The 22,435-nt window shown below is 50.5% G+C and overlaps 1 protein-coding gene across 3 annotated transcripts in view; it reads right to left on the minus strand.

Moving 5' to 3' along the window:
• The window catches only part of DIP2B (disco interacting protein 2 homolog B), a 129,668-nt gene that overhangs the window by 12,138 nt on the left and 95,095 nt on the right, over nt 1–22,435 (minus strand). For all 3 annotated transcript variants that reach the window (XM_050925360.1, XM_050925359.1, XM_050925358.1), the window contains 12 exons: nt 21,613–21,752; nt 20,792–20,928; nt 19,995–20,075; nt 19,148–19,275; nt 18,230–18,344; nt 16,494–16,695; nt 15,453–15,562; nt 15,229–15,309; nt 14,038–14,161; nt 2,605–2,726; nt 1,417–1,528; nt 301–410 (listed from right to left, as the gene is read on the minus strand). In XM_050925360.1, coding sequence (XP_050781317.1) covers nt 301–410; nt 1,417–1,528; nt 2,605–2,726; nt 14,038–14,161; nt 15,229–15,309; nt 15,453–15,562; nt 16,494–16,695; nt 18,230–18,344; nt 19,148–19,275; nt 19,995–20,075; nt 20,792–20,928; nt 21,613–21,752 — 1,462 coding nt within the window. The remainder of the gene's footprint in view (nt 1–300; nt 411–1,416; nt 1,529–2,604; nt 2,727–14,037; nt 14,162–15,228; nt 15,310–15,452; nt 15,563–16,493; nt 16,696–18,229; nt 18,345–19,147; nt 19,276–19,994; nt 20,076–20,791; nt 20,929–21,612; nt 21,753–22,435) is intronic.

A 22,435-nucleotide genomic window follows, 5' to 3' on the forward strand; every position in this document is an offset into this window, starting at 1 on the left:
TCATCATTCCCTGTTCACCTAAATATGCGATCCTCCATCAGCCTAGGCACCTGAAATCCTGAGGTTGCTTCTGGCCTCAGTCTTCCTGCATGGCAGCCCAATGCAGAGCTGCTTTACCAGCCTGAAGCCAGATTGCATTTTTTGGATCTGCCAATATGTAGCTTTACTCTCCCAGTTTATTAACTGGGACGAGTGATTTTTAAATTAAATCACAAGAGCCACTTTAAAAAACACAACAAAAAAAAAGATTCAGCCAAAAAAGTTATAGGAGACCTTCCTTCTCAGCAGGTGTTACTGTACCTTCACTCCTGTAAGCATGCCTGTCGTGGACACACTAAAATCTAGGTATGCCAACATCTCTGGTGTGGGTGGTTTATAGATCTGAGGTAGCCGCTTCCTGGGCAAGTCATCTGTTTGGGTAAGAAACAAAGTCTTATGATTCTGTTGTTTCTGAATTGGGATTCTCAGGGACGATGGAACTTTCAATGACTAGGATGAGATGAATGCAGGAGAAGAGAAAGCCTTCTCGATAATTAGCTGTGGAATAACCTTCCACAAGAGAGTGACCAACATGTCTCACTGCTTTCACGAGGAAGTGCAAGGGCCATTTCTATGTCAAAGCTTTCCCATTAAAAAAATCTATCTACTCTTGGAAAGGAGGAGAAAAGAGAATCTAGCTGTGTGTGTGAACCCGATTCATATGGACTGTAAGGTGCTCTGATACCACTCTGAGGAGTAAAGGGTGGGGAGATTCAATCGATGCTGCGAGGCACTGAATCAAATACGTAAATGCTATCAAGATATTACACTTGTCATGTGCCATTTAGTGCTTGTCCTCTCTTCTGAAACTGCCAGTCAGTGTTAACTATGACATGGATACCTGTCCTGAAGCCACTAACATCAACTGGACTTTAAATTGTACCCCCATGCTATAATTCTACATGTGATTCAGCTCTGCACAAGGAACAATTAGAGTTTCCAGGGTCAACCATGGGTCAGATTACAAGGCAATCCCAGCCTTGCCTCTAAACACTCTTTGTTCAAATTATTTCAAGAACATTCAACATTTTTAGTCTGAATGGGGCTAGAAAGTCTTGAGACACCCTCTCTGTTCCATCTGGAGTTGTATCCTTCCCACAAACTGCTTTCCTCATTCACAAATGTCACATCTCATAATATGAGACTGATAGCACAGCTCTTCCTCCCCTCTTTTTTTTTTTAAATTGTTTGTGTAAAAGTGTAAAGCTGGGAACTGCTGAACCACAGTCTCTGAGATGCTTTTTCTGAGCAGTGAAGCCCCCAGAGCAGCCAGTCAGATAGTATCTGTATTGGCAATGCCAGAACCTCTTACAGAGTCAGAATCCCTACATGCAGCTTTGAAAATCTTGGAACTACTTGGCAAAGAGAAGTTCTCACCTGTGTCAATGATGGTTGGCCAGGTTTTTACATCCACAGCAGCAGCTGCCTCTCTGGATTTCAGTAGTCTCATTAAGGTCTGAGTTGTGAGAATGCAGGCAGCTTTGCTGACCTAAAAATATAACCAACAAATGATTACTAGAATGTGCAAGAGAAACATGTGGCCTTTCAAGCCCCACAATTAGTGGAGGTTGTGGGTATGCTTGTGCAATGCACTTTTCCCACCTGTGGGCCAGCCTCCCGTATAGTCTCTCACTAACGTCCTTTGCTATGCCAAAACACACCACCCTGCTCAGCCAAGACCCCAAATTCATACTAAAATGCAATGTGGCAAGATCTTTGGAAAAGCTCAGTAGGGATGTTATGTCAGGTGGGAATCTGACGGTAGCTCTCCCTCCATATCAACAGAGTCAGCCTAGGCCAGTTACTGTAATTAGTAGGTAATTGGTAGACTGGCACTTGCCCAGTAGTCACTTTAAGATACAGTGTTGCAATAAGGAAGCGTTATTTACTCCTGCTCGTAATACAAGAACTAGGGGGCACCAAATGAAATTAATAGGCAGCAGGTTTAAAAACAAACAAAAGGAAGTATTTCTTCACACAACGCACAGTCAATCTATGGTATTCCTTGCCAGAGGATGTTGTGAAGGCCAAGACTATAACAGAGTTCAAAACAGAACTAGATAAGTTCATCGCCAGGAGGGGCTGGGATGGGTGTCCCTAGCCTCTGTCTGCCAGAAGCTGGGAATGGGCAACAGGGAATGGATCACTTGATGATTCCCTGTTCTGTTCATTCCCTCTGAAGCACCTGGCATTGGCCACGGTCGGAAGACAGAATACTGGGCTAGATGGACCTCTGGTCTGATCCAGTATGGCCGTTCTTATGAGTTATTAGGTGGCAACAAGCCTGTGGGTCACATAAGGTAGCCTATTCCTGCTACCATGTATTTTGCAGCAACTTGTGTCACCCCTGTAACAGCCAGAGGCAGGAGTTATACTGAATTCTCATTTATTAAAAAAAAGTCATACAGCTAAAAATAGTTCATTCTGACAGAAGAGGGTGTTCTAATATACCTGCAGCCATGAAAGATAGCATGAGAGATTTCATTCTTACTACTCTCCAGATCCAAACACCAGAATAATGGTGTCCCATGCTGGGCCCATAGGTTGCAGCTTCCCATTACTCACATCTACAATCATTCGCACAGTGGGCAGAGTTGCAGTGAGGTTCTGAGCATGAGGTGGTCGAACAGTCACAGGAATGCAGCCAGCATACAAACAGCCATGGAATGCAGCAATGAGTTCAATGCCTGCAAGAACACAAGAGGCTGTCACACAAGTGCTGACTGATGTCCTTGTGACACTAACCTCTACTCCAGTGGTTCCCAAACTGTGGGGCACGCCCACTAGGGGGGCACAGAGGAATTTTTTGGGGGGGAGAGGTGGAGGGGGGGCGGGCGTTGCGTGTTGGGTGGCCTGATAGCAAGTATGAAAAATCGGGATGGGGGTGGGGGGTAATAGGTGCCTGTATAAGAAAAATCCCCCAAAATAGGGACTGTCCCTACAAAAATCGGGACATCTGTTCATCCTGGGTGCATGGCAGAGCCTGAGTCGGCCCCTACAGGTGAGGGCTGAGGACTGGGCTCCACTCTGCTTGTTGATGTAAAACCTGGCCATGGTGTTGTCCATCAGAACTGCTACACACTTACCTTGTAGTCGGGCCTGAAAGGTCTGGCATGCTAGTTGCACTGCCCTCAGCTCCTTGATATTGATATGGAGGGTGAGCTTGTCCTGCGACCACAGGCCCTGCGTTTGGAGGTCTCCCAAATGCGCAATCTATCTCAGAGCTAACACGTCTATTACCAGTGACAAGGAAGGCTGAGGGCTGCTGAAGGGGACTCCTTCACACACTGTCCGAGGGTCGAGCCACCATTGAAGGGACTCAAGCACCTGCCCTGGCACCATGACCATTGAATTCAGGCTGTCGCGTCCCAGGCGATAGGCCAAAGTGAGCCACATAAGTGCAGGCTGCCATGTAGCCGAGGAGACTCAGGCCATGGCTACACTGGTGCTTTACAGCGCTGCAACTTTCGCGCTCAGGGGTGTGAAAAAAAACACCCCCCTGAGCGCTGCAAGACACAGTGCTGTAAAGCCTCAGTGTAAACAGTGCCGCAGCGTTGGGAGCGCGGCTCCCAGCGCTGCAAGCTACACCCATAGAGGATGTGGAGAACGTGCAGCACTGGGAGAGCTCTCTCCCAGCGCTGGTGCTGCGACCACACTTGAAACTTCAAAGCGCTGCCATGGCAGCACTTTGAAGTGCAAGTGTAGCCATACCCTCAGGCATCCCCTGGCAGTGGTGGTCAGAAGCCTGAAGCCTTGAATGATGTCCATCATGGCTTGGAATTGGGACTCTGAAAGAAGTACTCTTGCCTGAACTGAGTATAAAACCACCCAGATGAATTCTATTCTTTGGGCTGGTGCCAAGGTTGAGTTGACCAGTCGGACTTCAGACTCCACCTGCCCCCTGGTGCAACCCTAGAGCAGCCAATCGTTGAGGCAGGGGTATACCCGCACCTGCCTCCGATGGAGGAAAACAGCCATGACCAACATACACTTGGTGAACACTAGGGGGGCTGCTGTGAGGTCGAATGGAAAGACTATAAACTGATAATTTTTTTGTCGACCACGAAGTGTAGGAATCACCTGTGTGCAGGCTGAATAGCTATATGGAAGTACAAGTCTTTCATGTCGAGGGTGGCGTACCAGTCTCCCAGATCCAGAAAGGGAATAACTGTGCCCAGGGAGACCATGCGGAACTTCAACTTTACCATGAACTTGTTGAGTCCTCGCAGATCTAGAATGGGTCTGAACCTAATCCCCAAAGGGGAGTAGGAAGTATCGGCAATACTACTCCTTCACCGAGGAACCTCCTCCACTGCTCCCATGGCAAGGAGTGCCTGCACCTCCTGGATAAGGAGCTGCGCTCGAGAAAATGGGGAAGGGGGGTGGGAGGGAGGGTAGGAGCAGAATTGGAGAGAATATCCCACTTCTACCATATGGAGAACCCAGCAGTCCAAAGTTATTTGGGACCAAGCATGGCAGAAGTGGGACAGACGATTCAAGAATGATGGGGAAGGATCCAGAAATGATGCTGGTGCGCTGTCCTCAGGCGCACCTTCAAATGGCCTGCTTGGAACCCAACAATGGTTTAGTCGGGCCCTGGGCCTGCACAGGCAGGAGATTTGAAGGTTTATGTCTTGCCATTCCTGCCCCTATAAAAGTCCTGCCTTGGCCGAGGAGGATAGGAGCGCTGCTGCTGAGGCTTGAAATGTTTACATTGGGTTGCCAGGGTGTGCATACAAGACGGTTACTTACCTTTGTAACTGTTGTTCTTCGAGATGTGTTGCTCATATCCATTCCAGTTAGGTGTGTGCGCCGCGCGTGCACATTCGTCGGAAAACTTTTACCCTAGCAACTCGGTGGGCCGGCAGGTCGCCCCCTAGAGTGGCGCCATCATGGCGCTTGATATATATCCCTGCCGGCCCACCCGCTCCTCAGTTCCTTCTTGCCGGCTACTCCGACAGTGGGGAAGGAGGGCGGGTGTGGAATGGATATGAGCAACACATCTCGAAGAACAACAGTTACAAAGGTAAGTAACCGTCTTTTCTTCTTCGAGTGATTGCTCATATCCATTCCAGTTAGGTGAATCCCAAGCCTTATGTAGGCGGTGGGGTCGGAGTGAAATGTGGCAGAATGAAAACTGCTGAGCCAGAGGCTACAGCATCTCCTGACTGTTGAACCAGGGCATACTGCGAAGCAAAGGTATGGACCGAGGACCAATGGAGCTGCGCGACAGATCTCGTGGGTAGGAACACGAGCCAGCAAGGCGGCAGATGAAGCCTGAGCCCTGGTAAACTGCACGATGATGTGGCTTGGGGAAAATATGAGCCAAATCATAACAAGTTCGGAAGTCTGCCATCACCCGAGATGTGATCCTCTGAGAGGAAAACAAGCAAGCCCTCCCTTTGGCCCGCTACCGTGACAGAGCTGGGGCACCTTACGAAATGGTTCTGGCAGCGCAATATAAATGCGAGCACTCCACAGATGTCCAAGGAGTGCAATGGTTGTGCCCATTGCGTTGAGCTGTGGGTAACATGAAAGGCCGAAACCACCTTAGGGAGGAAAGCCGGGTGCGGTCATAACTGCACCTTGTCTTTGTGAAACCTAGTGTACGGCGGAACCCCCGTAAGAGCTCTGAGCTCGGAGACCCGTCTGGCCGATGTAACAGCTACGAGGAAAGTTTGTCGTCCAAGACGGGCATATCAGAGGGCCAGTCGTGAACGGCTCGACTGGGGGAGACATAAGTCTGATTAAAACTAGGTTGAGGTCCCAGGTTGGGGCTGGCGGCGCACCCGAGGGTGCAAGCTCTCCAAGCCCTTGAGGGATCTCGAACCCATAGAGCATGAGAACACGGAACGTCCACCTTAGCCTGGCTGGAAGGTAGAGATGGTTGCTGAGTGTATCCTCAGCGATGATACTGCCAGGACCTGCCGCTGAAGGCCAGAGGTAGGCCAAATAGAGGGGGTCGAGACCTCAGCAGGAGCAAGATCGAGCGTATTGCAGCTGTAGAAGAAATGCTTCCACCTGGCCCGGTACGTTGACCAGGTGGAAGGCTTCCTGTCACCCTGGCTCAGTTACGCAGCGGCCACACCGTGAGGCGAAGAGGCTGCAGGTCCGAGTGACGAAGCCTGTTGTTGCCCTGAGTGATGAGGTCTGGGTGGGGTGGCAGGGTAATTGGGTCTGTTATTGACAGGCCGAGCAACGTGGTATATCAGTGCTGCCTGGACCACTCTGGAGTGATCATGATGATGCGCGCTCTGCCCCTGCGGAGTTTGAGCAGGACCTAATGAACCAGTGGGAACAGTGGGAAGGCATAATGGAGTTGGCCTTTCCACGGCATCAGGAATGCGCCCAAGACCGATCCTGAGGAGAGACCTTGGAAGGAGCAGAACATCTGGCATTTTCTGCTCTCTCGGTGAGCGAACAGGTCTATGTGAGGAAACATCTCCGCTTCTGGACAGCAGAACGCCTCACATGGGGCAGAGTGATCACTCGTAAGACAGGAAAGACCTGCTGAGTCCAAGCGCCAAGACGTTCCGAACGCCTGGGAGAAGGGACGTCACCAGCTCCATCGAGTAGGCCATGCAAAAGTCCCGGAAATGGATGGCCTCCTGACAAAAAAGTGGGGGGGAGGACCATGTCCCTCCCTGGATACTTATGAAGCACATGGCCGCTGTGTTGGCTGTAAACACCGAGATACAACGGCCTCGCAGCTGCCGCTGGAACCCCTGGTACGCCAGGCGGACTACTCTCATTTTTGGGGCATTGAAGTGGAATGCCAGCTCCCGAGAAGACCAAAGGCCTTAAGCTCGGAGGTGACCGTGAGCACTTGAGCAGAGAGATGATGCGTCCGTCGTCAGGGGCAGTGAGGGCTGGGGCGGAGGAAACCGCCTCCCTGCCCACACCAGGGAGGGAGTTAGCCACCACTCTAGGGAGCCTAAGATGCTCGAGGGAACGGTGACTACCATGACCATTGGCTCCCTGTCCGGGTGGTACGCCGAGGTGAGTCGGACTTGGAAAGGACGGAGGCGGAGCTTGGCATGTTTGGTTACCAACTTGCGGGCAACCATGGACCCAGGAGACTGAGACAAGTACGAGCCGAGGTCGTTGGGAAAGCCTGCAGACCTCAGATGATTGTTGCCATCGCCTAAAACCGCAGTTGTGATAAGCAGGCTCCGGCTAGGTAGGAGACCAAGATAGCTCCTAGGAAGTCCAACCTCTGCGTGGGAACCAGAGTGGATTGCTCTATAGTGATCATCAGGCCTCGACCTGTGAATAAGACCGTGACGATGCCCACGCGCTGAGTGGTTTGTGTCTCAGAGTCTCCTCGGATAAGCGAATCGTCCAGATACGGAAAAAACGCATATCCGACATCAGCGAAGGTAGGCGGCGACTATGGCCGTAAACCAGTTTTAAGTACTGACAGTCAGCTAGAAGGCGGAGGTATCTCCTGTGCGGAGGGAAGATGGCGTAGCGAAAGTACGCGTCCTTCATATCCAGGGCGGCATAGTAGCCCCCAGGAGGCAAGGATGGAATAATGGTTCCCAGGGATACCGTGCAGAACTTCAACCTTATCCTAAACCGGTTGAGTCCGTGCAGGACTAGGAAGGTCTGAGACCTGCGTTCGAGTGGGGAACTAGGGCATAACGGGAGTAAAACCCCTTGCCCCTTTCGTCCATCGGCGTCTGCACCTCTTGTACGAGGAATTGCTCGTGAGAGGGGTCCCTGAACGGGGACAGGGCTGGAATAAATTAGAGGTGGTATCTAGGCTCCACCGTGCGCAGGATCTAGCGATCTGAAATTAACTAGGGCCACGCCAGGAGAAAGCGGGATTGGGATCCCGGTCTGTGACTGGTACACCGCCCTCAGGCGCACCTTGGAAGGTTCGTCTGCGACCGCCTTGGCCTCGCCGTTTGCCAAAGTCCTGTCTCTGGCTAGGCACAGAGTATGGCGGGTGGGGGCAGAAAGGCCTGCGTTTGGTCGCTGGCAAATGCATGCTGAGAGAGCGCATTAGGACCCTATCGTCCATTAGGCTTGGCAGCCTGGGGCTGTCTTTGCCGCGAAAGGCCTTTACCACAAAGGGTAAATCCTGAATGGCATACTGCAGCTCCGGCCGGAGGTTTAAAACCTGGAGCCATGAGATGCACCTCATGGCGACACCAAAGGCCAGAGTCCTGGCTGGAGAGTCTGCTGCATCGAACGAGGCCTGGAGGGATGCTCTGGGTACCTTTTTCTTTTCCCCCGTCCTCCAAGACGGCAGCGAACTCTTGGCCGGTTTCGGGGCTGGCGCCCGCTGGCCAACATATCAGAATCGTGGTCCTGAGCATAAGATCTGCGCATGTGGGATGACACGCATGCGTGTCCGGATGGCCATGGAGGTACTAAAAGAAGGCACAGGCAGAGTCTCTGACTCTATCGGACCTTGCCCAACTCGGCACCGGGAGCCGGCACCGGGATGCGTACCGGTACCTGGAACGAGATCCAGACGCGCAACCAGAATGGTGCCTGGAGGTCGACCGAGATCTCGAGGCTCGGGGAGAGGCTACAGGAGTCAAGGTACCTGTCGCGGTGCCGGGAGTCGGAACGGTGCCGATAGCGGGTCGGCGAATGGGATACCGACCGGTGCAGCGAGTGCGACTAGTACCGATGAGGAAAACAGCACCGGGACTGCAAGTGGTGTCGGGCGTGCCGACAGGATCTGGAGTGTCTGCGGGACCGTGATCATGAACGGTGCCGCTCTGCTGTGCTGACAGAGGATGGTCACATGAAGAGACTGTATTACCCGCACCGGCGGTGCCGGGGTCAGGCAGCATCGACTCTGTCATGGCAATGAGATCCCTCGCCGTTGGTAATGCCTCCAGCATGGAGGGAACAGCAGGCTCAACCACAGTGCATACTGGGGAGCTGTCAGGCACCGGATTCGAAGGCCCTCATGGGACCGGGATCGACGGTACCGAGGTCGACAGAGCTTCGGTGGGCGTCAGTGCCGGGCGATCCGAGTTAGATGAGCTGTGTGGCTGCGGTGCCGTCGGCACGGAAGCAGCAGGAGCAATAAGCTCAACCACGGCGCGCGCCGGGGAGCCGTCAGGCACCGGATTCCAGGGCCCTTGTGGGACTGGAATCGACGGTGCCGACGTTGTCGGTGCCTCAGAGGTGTCGGTGCCGGGCAATCCGACTTAGACGAGCTGGCTGCGGCGCCGTTGGCACGGAAGCAGCAGGAGCAGTAGCTCAACCACGGCGCGTGCCGGGGAGCCGTCAGGCACCGGATTCTACGGCCTTTATGGGACCGGGATCGACGGTGCCGACGTCGTCGGTGTCGCAGCAGGTGCTGGTGCCAGGCGATCCGACTGAGACGAGCTCTCTGGCTGCGGTGCCGTTGGCACGGAAGCAGCAGGAGCAATAGCTCAACCACGGCGCGTGCCGGGGAGCCGTCAGGCACCGGATTCTACGGCCCTTGTGGGACCGGGATCGACGGTGCCGACGTCGTCGGTGCCGCAGCAGGTGCTGGTGCCAGGCGATCCGACTAGACGAGCTCTCTGGCTGCGGTGCCGTTGGCACGGAAGCAGCAGGAGCAGAAGCTCAACCACGGCGCGTGCCGGGGAGCCGTCAGGCACCGGATTCTACGGCCCTTGTGGGACCGGGATCGACGGTGCCGACGTCGTCGGTGCCGCAGCAGGTGTTGGTGCCAGGCGATCCGACTTAGACGAGCTCTCTGGCTGCGGTGCCGATGGCACGGAAGCAGCAGGAGCAGTAGCTCAACCACGGCGCGTGCCGGGGAGCCGTCAGGCACCGGATTCTACGGCCCTTGTGCGACCGGGATCGACGGTGCCGACGTCGTTGGTGCCTCAGCAGGTGTCGGTGCCGGGCGATCCGACTTAGACGAGCTCTCTGGCTGCGGTGCAGTCGGCACGGAAGCAGCAGGAGCAGTAAGCTCTACCACGGCGCGTGCCGGGGAGCTGTTAGGCACCGGATTCAATGGCCCTGGGGGACTGGAATCGACGGTGCCGATGACATCGGTGCCTCTGCAGGTGTCGGTGCCGGGCCATCCGACTTAGGCGAGCTCTCTGGCTGCGATGCAGGTGGCACGGAAGCAGCAGGAGCAGGGGGCTCTACCACGGCGTGTGCCGGGGAGCCGTCAGGCACCAGCAGGAATTGTAGGCTCTCTCAACCTCGGAGGAAGGGAGCGGTGCCGAGTCGACTTCGGTGCCGGCGACGGCCGGTGCCGAAAGGCCTTGGCAGTACCGGCGGAGTCCGGTGCCGAGGAGGCGCTTCTGCCAGCCGCTTGATCATCGCTCGGCACCCAAGGTGGAGGGGTAAGTGAAAGTCCCGCTCCTTTTTGTTCTCGGCTTAAAAGCCTTGCAAATGGGGTACTTAGCTGTCAAGTGATTCCCTGAGGCACTTCAAACAGGAGTCGTGTGGATCTCCCTTCGGCATCGGCTTCTGGCAGGCCGAGCCCATTTTAAAACCCGGTGAGCCGTGCATGGGCTCCGGCACCGGGTTCATGGAAGGGGCTACTTCCTGAACCCCGCTAACAATTATCAATCTAACTATGTTAGCAGAGAAAAAACGTATAACTATACAAATATATATATAAAGGAATTATAACTGTATAACTATATACAAGAACTACGAGTAGCTAGGGAAGTGGAGGTCAGCTAAGCCGCGCTCCACTGTTCCAACGACCGACACGGGCGGTAAGAAGGAACTGAGGAGCGGGTGGGCCGGCAGGGATATATATCAAGCGCCATGATGGCGCCACTCTAGGGGGTGACCTGCCGGCCCACCGAGTTGCTAGGGTAAAAGTTTTCCGACGAATGTGCACGCGCGGCGCACACACCTAACTGGAATGGATATGAGCAATCACTCGAAGAAGAACCAAGGATTTCATGGTAGCCGTGGAGTCCTTTAGGCTATGCAGCCTAGAGTCAGTCTGCTTTGTAAACAGACCTGCCCCATCAAAAGGCAGGTCCTGCATGGTCTGTTGAACCTCAGGCTGGAGTCCCAAGGCCTGCAGCCATGAGCTACACCTCATGGCAATGCCAGAGAACAAGGTGCATGCCACTGTGTCCGCAGCATCCAGTGAGGCCTGTAAAGACGTCTGTGCCACCACTTTGCCCTCCTCCCCTATCGTTCCAAACTCCTGTCTGGACTCTGTTAGCATCAGCTCCTTAAACTTGAGCATCGAGTTCCAGGAGTTGAAGCTGTATCTACTCAGAATTGCCTGCCTGTTAGCAATCCTGAGTTGCAACTCCCCCGTGGAATACACTTTGCTCCCAAATAAATCTAGGCGCTTGGTGTCCTTGGACTCAGACGCTGGGGCTTGTTGTCCCTGCTGCTCCTTTTCATTTACTGCAACCACCACCTATGAGCAAGGCTGCGGGTGTGTGAAGAGGTATACATACCCCTTAGATGAGACAAAATACTTCCTCTCCACACCCTTCGCGGTGAGAAGGATGGAGGCCGGAGTATGCCAAATGGTCTTAGCATTGGCCTGCATGGTCTTGATGAGGGGCAGAGCCACCCCTAACTGGCCTTCTGGGGTCAGGAAGTTGACCTCCAGGTCCTTCGACTCCACCACCTCCTTGGCCTACAAGCTCATATTTTGCGGCACCCTGCGAAGGAGGTCCTGTTGGGCACACCTGTCTATGAGGGGCAATCCAGAGATGGAGGTGTCTGCAACCGCCTCATCTGGGGAGGATGACGAGGAGGCTAATGGGGGAACAGGGTCCTCCTGATCCTCTTGGTCTCCAGGGGCTTCCTGTTTCGCTTCTGTGTCGGAGCCAATCACACCTGGATCAGGCTCAGGAGCTGAGGTTGGTTCCAGGGGAGGTAGTGTGACCGGTACCTCCTCGGCACCCCTAGGGGTGGGGCGACTGGCTGATGCCTTCAGCACCCGCGATTCAGAGGTTGCTAAACGGGAACCTTTGGATTGGATGCCCTGGGCCTGGTGGTACGCCCATGGGGTCCAAAATGGCCACTGTGCTGGTCCCTGCCACTGCGCAGGCCATGACCCTGCCCCCACGTCAGGCCTGACTGGTGCAGGCCCCGCTCTGAGTATGTAGACCCTGTCTCCAAGTCTGAAGATGGAGACCGTGATGGCCAGGGTGGTGCCGAGTGGAGCTGGACTGGGGAGCAGCGCTGCAAGGCAGGGGAGTGGTGTTGTGATCTGGAGCGGTGCCACAATCAGGATCTGTGCTGTAATGCTGACTGGTGCTGAGAGTGGGACCTGCAATGTGACAGGGATCGGCACTGCAATAGGGAGCAGTGCCACAACTCCACTGGTGGTGCTGAGGGATAGAGCTTCACCAGTTTGCCTCAGGACGGTGCCTCATGTTGCGGTACTGTACCGGAGGCTTGGCTCAAAGGACCAGGGACTGTGGCACTGTCATGGTGTTAAGGTCCCTTGCGACCTCAAAAGGTGCTCAGGGTGGGAGGCAGTTCCACCTCCTGAATGACCTGGCTTGGAGACTCCAACGGCACCGGACTCAATGGTCCCCCTTGCAGGGCCAAGGTCGATGGTGCCGGCTCCAAAGTCTTCCGCCCTGGGTGCTCCTCTCTGGGATGCGCTCCATTGGCCAACTCCAAAGGGGTTGGTCTCTGAGTCAGAGATCCACTCTTCCTCTGCTTCTGGTGCTGCTTCTGCGTTGGAGAATGGGACCAGGGCTAGGTCAATCTCGACGGTTTCGGTGCCGAGTAATGGCGGTGCCGAGGGTCTCTCCCAGAATCCTTCTGCGGTGCCGCTTCTACCACTGCCGCTGGGGCACTGCGCATTGATGAGCTCAGTGCCGGGTTTTGCCGTGCTAGTGTAGGTTGTGATCTAAGTGCCGCCTCCATAAGGAGCTGCTTGAGGCAAAATTCTTGATCCTTTTTTGTTCTAGGGCGAAACCCCTTACAAAGCCTGCACTTGTCCACTTGGTGTGCTTCCCCCAGACACTTTAAGCAAGCGTCGTGGGGGTCACCCATTGGCATGGGCTTATTGCAGGACTTGTAGCGTTTGAACCCTTGGGACTTAGGCATACCCCAAGTCCCAACAGGGAATGTGGTTCAGGTGAAGGGGAAGACACACCTACTCCCAACAGCTATCTGCGGTAACTGAACACACTAAAACTAAACTTAACGAGGCTAGGAATAACTGTGAACTAAACTAACCTGAAAGATTGGGAAAATGAGCAGAGCTTGCTAAGCAAGTCACCGCAGTTCCAACGACCGTCACTGGCGGTAAGAAGGAACTGAGGAGGCGCCGGGTCGGCAGGGTCATATATTGAGCGCTATGAAGGCACCACTCCATGGGTGCTGCTAGGGGGAAAACTTTCCAACAACTGTGCACACGGCGCACACACACCTAATTGAAATCGATATGAGCAATCACTCAAAGAATAACAACTCTATAGAAAGCCATCCTGGCAGCTAAGTCACAGTAAATAAGACATTTCTACATCATGACTGAAAGGCAGCCACCTCTGGGGTGGAGAGAAGCCACCAAATGGCATGCAGAACATTCCCACAGGAGTGAGGCCTCAAAACTCTAATGTCCACACAGAACAGACAAGACCCAGAAGTCACCCTTGGAGTAGAGACATACCCCTTTCTCCAGTAGATCCAATGTGGCCACTATAGTATTTTCAAATAAAACTTAGAGAGTATCAATGGGATCTTTGATGTCCACAGGCAGAAGACTTGAACTTCTAAGATTTCATCTGAAAGGCCAAGACACAGTAAATACACAGAACTCAGTGCATCTGTTGGAGTGAAGTCAAACTGGGCCAGCCTTTCCAGGATTCAGTACAGCCTAGCGATGCTAAGCCTGATGCTGAGACCCCTAACACGCCCACAGTCCCTAGGAAACATAACTACTCGGTGTTAAAACCAGATCAGTTACTCTACAATCCCAGTGCGTATGCTGCTCAACAGTTTCAGTCTTACAAGTTTTGAAAGTTGGATTAATAGGTTGTTGTGCATTTTCCCAGTGCGGATTCTGGCCAGCACCAAACATGACCTTACCAGGAGGATAGAGCAGCACCACATTGTCTCCTGCATTCAGATGTCCCTTGTCATACAGAACTGATGCAATTCTCTCTGCTCTCTTGTGCAGCTGGAGGCAGGTGGCTGTGCACACAGGAGTTCCCTTGAAAGGAGAGAGAAATGTAGTGAATGAGAGCTGGAACAGCACAAGTCAGCTGCACAAAGGGAAGCACAGATGAAAGTTTATACAGTCAGAGTCAATCCATAGCCATTAGCTACCATGAATAGGTTGTGAGTGCCTGATGGGCCATTTATCCAGTGTTCAATGTCACCGAAATGCATTGAACTGATCCTACTCCTAGGAAATGTCACTTATCAGGGATTTGATTCAGCAGGTTCTCCTGCACCTACTGTGCTATACAGTTCCCTGACAAAACACACTCAAACTGAACTTCTAAGGTGGTGCAAGGGCTGATGGGACCTGCAGACTCCAGGTAGTTTTAAAGCAAAGTGAAGCAATTGTTAAAGAATGAGCAGTATCTTCTAACATCTTCAAGTGAAAAAGGCTGGTAGACTGGTAGCCCAGTTTTGAAGAGTTAAATTTTAAATAAACCCAAGCCTTAGGCTGCATGTTAGGGTTTATACACTTCACCTTGTAGGCCTCTCACACGCACACACACATGCACACGCACACACACAGATATAGTGTGCACGCGCACACATTGGGTATTACATGAAGGAGCATGAGCCAGGAAAGTTTATAGAAACATTCTTCTGAATGTATAGCTTCTAGTCCCACTTCAGGCAGCAGACTCTAATCCCTACTGTACTTATATAGGGGCAGAAAAGGGAGAGATTTCTGCCTCTCCCCCTATGCAGGGAGGAGGAAGCAGGGAGAAGAAGAGACTTGGCCCCTGAACGATCCTCTGAAAAAAGTTCTTTAAAACATAGGAGGAGCAGCACCTTGACTCTGGTCTTTGAGTGGTGTCACATTTATGATGCTAAACAACATAAAGAGATGATGCTGTGAAGTTAATGAAAACTTTCCACATCAGTGTCACATGTCACTTCTATAGTTACAGTGGCCATGATGACACTTTCATCCTGATGACCAAGATGCACCCCCTCACCTGAGACCCAACACAGCCCTAGACTGTGGCAAGCTCATAGCTTCTGCCAAACCAGCACATGATAATCTGAGCCCAACAAAAAAAACATACTAATCTGTACCTTGGCATTTAGAAGAAGGAAGAGCATGTGATCAGGGGTTGCTTGAGCTCTCCATTGCAACACCTCCGTCAGGAACTGGTGCTGCAATAAGAGACAGTAGTGAATGCCAGCATAAGTGCTCCGAGATGATAATTTCACATCACCGCTCCGTGTTTTATTCAACTGAGGGGTGAAATGCTTTCCCACATGCTGGCCACAATAAGCATCTGGCTGTAGAGATTTACCTTTCTAACCAAATCGTTGTCTTCTATTTGTCCAAGGTCCCTCCCAGCAGCCTGAGCAATGCGCTTCCCAGCAACCAGGTTCCCCACCATCACAGAGGCTGGGCCAACACCTGTTGGCAAAGAGCAGCCACATAGACTTAGTAAAAGATGGAAACGTACAGACACACTGGAAAGAGCCATTTTATATTTTACAGTCTGCAGGGCAGCAATGCGGGCTAATGGTTAAAGTAGGGAGAAGATGTCAGAGCTCCCAGCTCTGCCAGTGACTGAATGCATGACCTTGGGCAAATCACTTCACCCTGGGACAGACTCATTTTTTCCCACCTGAGAACTGGAGCTAACAAAACTACCATCACCTCACAGGTTTCCCCCACTGGGAAGATGCCAAGTGATCTCATTACAGAGTCAAACTGCTGGGGAAGGAGGAATGCAGAAACTGGAAACATCCTAGTGAGTCACATACATGTTAGACTATCACAGGGCTGCACAATTGGGGTTAAAATGAAAGGGCATAGGCTACCTTGCTTTAGGGGAACCTGTGAGACAGGCTAAGTGCTGCACCAACAGCCCAGAATCACAGCATATAACCTGAGCTACAAGGAGGTGATGCTAGCCTTAGCCTCCTGTAGAGCAGTCAAGTGGAATGAGGATGAGTGAGTAGAGTGGAAGGTTGCTCCCCAAGACCAGGCTCCTTTGAAGCATGGCTGCCACAAGGGTGGTTGAAGAGAACCCTGGAAGTGCAGAAGAAATTTCTTGCTGGGCTACCAGTCTCTGCTTCAGAGGCCTTCTGCTCATCAGGGCAGTGAGCCTTACCTAGGATGGGGTTTGAAATGAGTTCCTGACACACTGATGCACCAATGGCAGACCTGGTAGGGTCAGAGTCTCACTGCAATCCCCAGCAGCTAGAACACATCTTAGCAAGGGGAACACGAGTGAAGCCATTAGCCTAATTTTCTAGGCCTGAGGCAAAAAGGCTCAGAGTCTACCCCTTGCATTCAAGAACTTGTCAGCATTCCCCAGGTGAGAAACACTCTGTGTTACCTGGTTGTTTCTGCCTGGGTTTTGGCAAGTTGGTCACACATGTGTGCGGGCACATGAGGATGTTACACGGGTGCAGCGAGCCCTCCAAAAAGTGCTGTTTGGTTTGAGAGATATGGATCCCTCCGAGAGGAGTTTTTGGCAAAGAGTTGGCTGGTACCAGAGCAAGACAATACACGCCCACTTGGTGAATGCTGTCAATTGCCTAGAGACAGAAGAGAAGAAGTTGCTCAACTGGGCAGAAACTAGTATTATTAGGTGTCCTGACAAATTCCAAGAGCTTTCCCTGCATTTGTAAACTCATTGGCTGCAGTGACCATCACTTTGTTTTGTATTTGTACAGTGTTTGGCACAAAGGGGTCCTGGGCCATGTCTGGGAATCCTAGGATCTACTGTCAGAGTGGTAGCCGTGTTAGTTTGTATCAGCAAAAAGAATGAAGAATATTTGTGGCCCTGTAATACATACAAATAACATCTTGTTTGTAAAAAACAAATCAGAACATAATACATCACTCACTTATGGGCCACAAGCAAATGCCAGGAAAAGGCAGTGCACAGCTTTCAGAGCAGCAGTGTGGGCCTGCTTGCCTGAGTTACCAAGTACCTGAAAATTAGATGTTTGAAACAAGTCTTCTTGCTGCCCCTCAGAGCTTTATCTCCTGGCTACCTGGAGTGAGTCACTGCCCTCTGCCTTCAGCAACACACCCTGAATACATTACCTGGCCATAAGTCCTATAGCTGTAGTGTAAATAGCCCATGGAGAGAGTGGCAGACTGAAGCAGGCAACAGGCTAATATCTGATTGCCTTCCCTGGTCCCAGGTACCAAAACCAACAAGGCAGGAAGAGCACACTACCCTAGCCAGACTATAAACATGGGCACAGTGGAATGCTAGGAAATGAGTAAGGGCCTGTTAATGTCCCGTCCTTTACAATCCATCCAAACCACGGCACCAACTTTTGGTCATGAATGACTCAAGTCTCAATCTGTCGAAAGCTGGTGACTCATCTGTTTCTAGTGAGTTTAGGGTTTATTTTGCAGACTCTTCAGCCCTGGAATTAACCATCAGCCTCTGCCTCTCACCAGTATTCACACATTTTAACATATTACTCAGATCAGTGTATGTTCTCCCATCAGTGAATATAGCTAACCTGTAAGCTTCTCAAAAATTACTCTTTTGCACAAGCAAAAACTCCAAAACCAGGATTTGCCACTCATCCTGCACACACCATTTTCTTAAAACCCAACTGTTTTGGATGTTTTACCTGTTTTCAGTTCTCAAATGGTTCCCAACGCCTTACCGCTGCAATTGCTTCTCAGCTGATAACAAATGCATCTTTAAAGAAGAATTGTTCTTAGAGCGCCAGCATGATCTATGGGGCTAGAAGCCAGAGACCCTTGAGTTCTAATCCGGGTTCTCCTTTGGGGCACTGAGAAGGCAGTTTCACTTTTCTGTGCCTTGCCTGTGTAACAAGGGTAATGCTGATCTACCTCATCAAGGGTTGCATTAGTTTGAGCCTCTGCTGCCTTTCCAGGACCTCTAAGACACATGGTCAGGACAGCCAATGCACAACTTGCCATACTGCTGCCAAGAGGAATTGTGATGATGCCCAGAAAGTGTCATCCGTCTGAGGCACACTAATATCATCTGAGCTGTCCACATGCTGAAGGGGGGTGGGGAAAGGGAGGAGGTGTGCACACACAAGCCCAAATCTCTCACCCAGACAGCTGGGCTCTTACCTGTAGCACTCGGCTCATCCACTGAAAACTGTCCTCTTCAGAAGCATCTGGCCGCTGCTCTGCCACCACCACAATCCTCTCATCGTAGAACACAGAGACTGAAAACACAGCAATCCTGGGGGAAAGAGAATGCAGATCGGTAGGAATTACCATGCCACTTCCCTGGAAACACTGAAGTCCTGGAGATCCAAGGAAAGAGACTGTCACTATGCACTAGCTAGGGAACAACTTCAAAAGCTCCAGGGGCAGGGGAGAGAGGAGACAGTGAAGTTGAAACAGCAGCAAACTGGGAAGGTAAAGGTCATATTGGCCAGGGAAGCAAGTACTCCTACTCCGCAGAGAAGCTTCCTACATGCACACCAGAACTCTACTCTCCTGCTCCTGCCATCATGTTCCCATTCCAGCCTCTGCTAAATGTTAAACGTGCCAGGATAGAGAAGGGTAAAATTTTTCAAAGCACCTAAGTGAACGACTAGCCTAACTCATACTGGCCGTCACTGGGATGTGACATCCCTTTTGAAAACTATCTACAGCAAATATTAAATAAAATCCACGGTCTCTCAGTAGGAGATACAAACCAACTGTTGCAGGCCATGAGCCTATTGGAACTCTGGAGGAAACATTCCCCAGAGGCTGTTATCCCAGAACTCCCCACTGCAGGGTTTCTTGCTCCTCTCTCCGAAGTAGCTGGTGCTGATCATTGTCAGAGAAAGGATACTGGATTAGACAGACCCCAGGCCTGATCCAATGCTGCCACTGCTATGGAGACTGAACAGTCAAGGAAACATTTTTTGTGACTGAGGTCAAAAAAAGTAACCAGGCAGTAAACAGGCAGCACACAACATGACCACCCTGTCATGTTTTATTACGAGACACAGACAAAACTTGAAAAAAGAGCTGGGTTTCATTACCACTAACCTTCCTCTGTAGACTGTCTTTATTGATTCAACTGCTAATCCGGTTGCAACGATGTCATCAGCATTGTGTCTGCGCCCACTAACTGTCAGCAAGCCATCAATTTTTCCAACCACAAACACCAAGCTACCCTGAAAGGTAAAGGACACAGATGCTCAGATGCTTTTGCTGGTTCATGCATCTTTAGTGATTGCTTTTGTGCACTGTTAGATCAAACACATTTGTTAAAAATAGATTTAACAGCACTTTCTTTTTAGATTGGATTCTACAAGAGAGAATTTGGATAAAATCACCTACATTATTCTAAATCTGCACAAGTGTGAATCAGTTATAGAGCCCAAACATTATAGCACTTTTGTGCATGAATTGGGAAACTTCAAGTTTTGTCTGTTTTAGCTTATGAAGAACTATGGGCTGATTTCTATCTTGCAAGACAACAACATATTTCAAAATTTAATTTTTTTTTTTATAAACAGATGATCATGTCACAGGCATTTACAGTTTATTTTGAAATGCCCTCTTGAATAGTGTGGGCATGGCCAAAATCAGAGCCATGAAGCTGAGTGATACAACTATGGAATTGTGAAAAACTTGAAAGAACTTCACCTGCTACTGCTCAGTAAAGCTCAGTGGTTTGGCACACAACTCCTACAGTGAGGTTGTGTGAGGGTAATGTATAGGAAAAACAAGTTACTACTGGGGCAAGCAATCTCAGTAACCCGCCACAACATTCACCTTAAGTTAACAGTTTGTTTTGGTCACTAACTGCTTTTCTTCTAGGCATTTGAAACCATTACTTTTAACATCAAGATAAAACCATCAATCCAAGCACAAAAGCTATATGACGTACAGGTCCAACAAACCCCAGCAAGCCTGAGCGGACGAATGGCACATCGCCCACTGGAGAACCAGCCAAGTTGACAGGGATAACCTGAAACAGAAGACAGGCTACTGAGGGAGTTGATTCTCTCGTCCTGGGATATACACCCCCCCACACCCTTCCTTATCAGTGTGCTGCAGCAGGAGTCACACTAGATGCAAGTGAATTTTGAAAAATAAATCCTCTCTAGTTACTGGGTTTTCCTCTGTAAAGTCTCAAATTACCAGCTATAGCACAGTGTCCCCCTGGAGTGAACTTCACTTACCAAATCCTACCTCTGACATTAACTGGGATAGACAAATCACTATGCTGCCAGAAGCCCAGATAAAACACCGTTTTCTCTCTGACTCTATTTGCAAGCTATCTGATACCATGAACTGGAGTAGAACAAACACTGGATGTCTGATGCTCCCATTCTTGCAGGAAACTAGTAAATTTATCTGCTCTAGAAGTTCACTGTTGTCATTGTTGCTGCATGGTGGGAAATCGTAGCAAAAAGGAGTGCAGGCAATTCCTAATTGTAACAAGCCTTTTAGGTTTCAGAGTAGCAGCCATGTTAGTCTATATCCGCAAAAAGAACAGGAGTACTTGTGGCACCTTAGAGACTAACAAATTTATTTTCCCCCATATATAAAGCCTAAATAGTAACACTTTATTAGTTGTTATAGAAATCAAAAGGCTCTGCAAGAAAATCAATTCCACACTGAAGGCAGTAGGTGAAAGCCAGTGACACAAGAGAAGGCAAAAATCTACCATATGATACAGACCTCAAATGTGTTCTTTGTCACCCCAGTCAGCCCATAATACAACATCCCTCCTGTTCTGGAGCTAACACAGATTTCACCAATCTCATCCGTTTTACAGAGCTGAGGAGATCCATCGGGTTTCACGATGCACATCATTCCTAGAGCAAAGCACACACCATTACACAACTTAGCAAGCAGTGCTCAGGGGCCTTTTTTTTTTTTTTGTAAACCACCTGACACATTTAAGCATGAAGAATGATTAACTTTTTATTAAGTAGTGGCAAGCAGGAAAATATTGTGAATCCTGCAGTTGAATATGCATGGACATTTCATCAGGGTACTTTAAATTAAAGGCTTCACTACCAACCTGTGGGCCACGTGGATCAGCTGTAAAGTTTGCATTGCCACAGAACATAACATAAAAGAATATGCTACTGAATTTGCTTGGGCTTCTGGCAATAACTTACTAAAGATCAGGACTTCCACTGAGACAAGACTTTCATGCAAGATCTTACAATGCTTTATAAACACTAGACCCTCCAACCCCCTATGAAGGAGCGAAGTATTCTGTCCATTTCACAGATAGGTAAGATGAAGTGAGGAAAAGCTAAGCAGCTGCCCCAGCAACTCACAAATCATCAGCAGAGGCAATAACAGAAACCAAGGCTGAGATTTTCAGAGCTGTCTTGGGGATCTCAATGACCAGTTGCTGTTTGTTTTAAATAAGCATTGCATGTCCAGAACCCATTAGATGGTTTGAAAGTCTCAGCCCAGAGGTTCACTGTCAGCCCCTGCCATTTGCCAAAGGGTGTTTATGGAAATATAAGGTCCTGTGCACTCACCTCCTGGCATCACATGGCCAACATCCTGTACCGTAAGAGCAGAGTTTTTGTCTTCAGTGTTCACACGAATAACACCATAACTTAGCCCACTCATGGACAGGATGGCTCTTCCGGGCAAGGGTGCCCCAGGGACACCAGGCCTTGAAGGAAACAAACGGACATGCTAAAACATCAGTAAACACATCACATCATTAGGCTTTGATACGGAACACATCCTCACAGTAACATAAGGATGCTTTTCTGGGTTCTTATAATGTATCATTTTGCAACGTATAATGAAATCCCATTTAACAACTGAATTAATTTGGGGCAGAGTAAGAGATACCAGCTGGGAGAGCCATGCTCACAAGTGAGTTGGAAAAGCTTAGTACTGGGCCAGTGCAAGCATTGGGAAAACCAGCCAAAAGCCCTGTGGAGTAGCTCTTCCATCTGGCCATCAGGGTAATCTATTGTAGGTGCCAGTTCCTGGGCTGGCTGATTATTGCTTTGTTTACTGCAGGGAGGGGCAATGGACAGGAACAGAGCATGAGAATGACTGCTTTCCCCAAAACAACATGAGACACTATCGCAGAGAAGCACAGCCCCACACCAGCTACTTCTGGCAAAAGTGAGAAAATAAATGCCTGCTTCTCCCAGGCGCCACTTCTGCTACTGGCTTTTAACTGCTAGACAAACAAGAACAAAGAGTCATAGCTTTGAGAGAGAATTCTTCAAGGCCCTGATTCAACCAAGCGCTAGAGTTCGTGCATCACCATCAACATGTAAGAAGCCCCACTGAAGTCAATAACAACCACTGGATGCACGTGAACAAACATTAGTTGGG

The sequence above is a fragment of the Gopherus flavomarginatus genome, chromosome 16, assembly GCF_025201925.1.
Source record: "Gopherus flavomarginatus isolate rGopFla2 chromosome 16, rGopFla2.mat.asm, whole genome shotgun sequence".
In the NCBI taxonomy this organism is placed as follows: domain Eukaryota; kingdom Metazoa; phylum Chordata; order Testudines; family Testudinidae; genus Gopherus; species Gopherus flavomarginatus.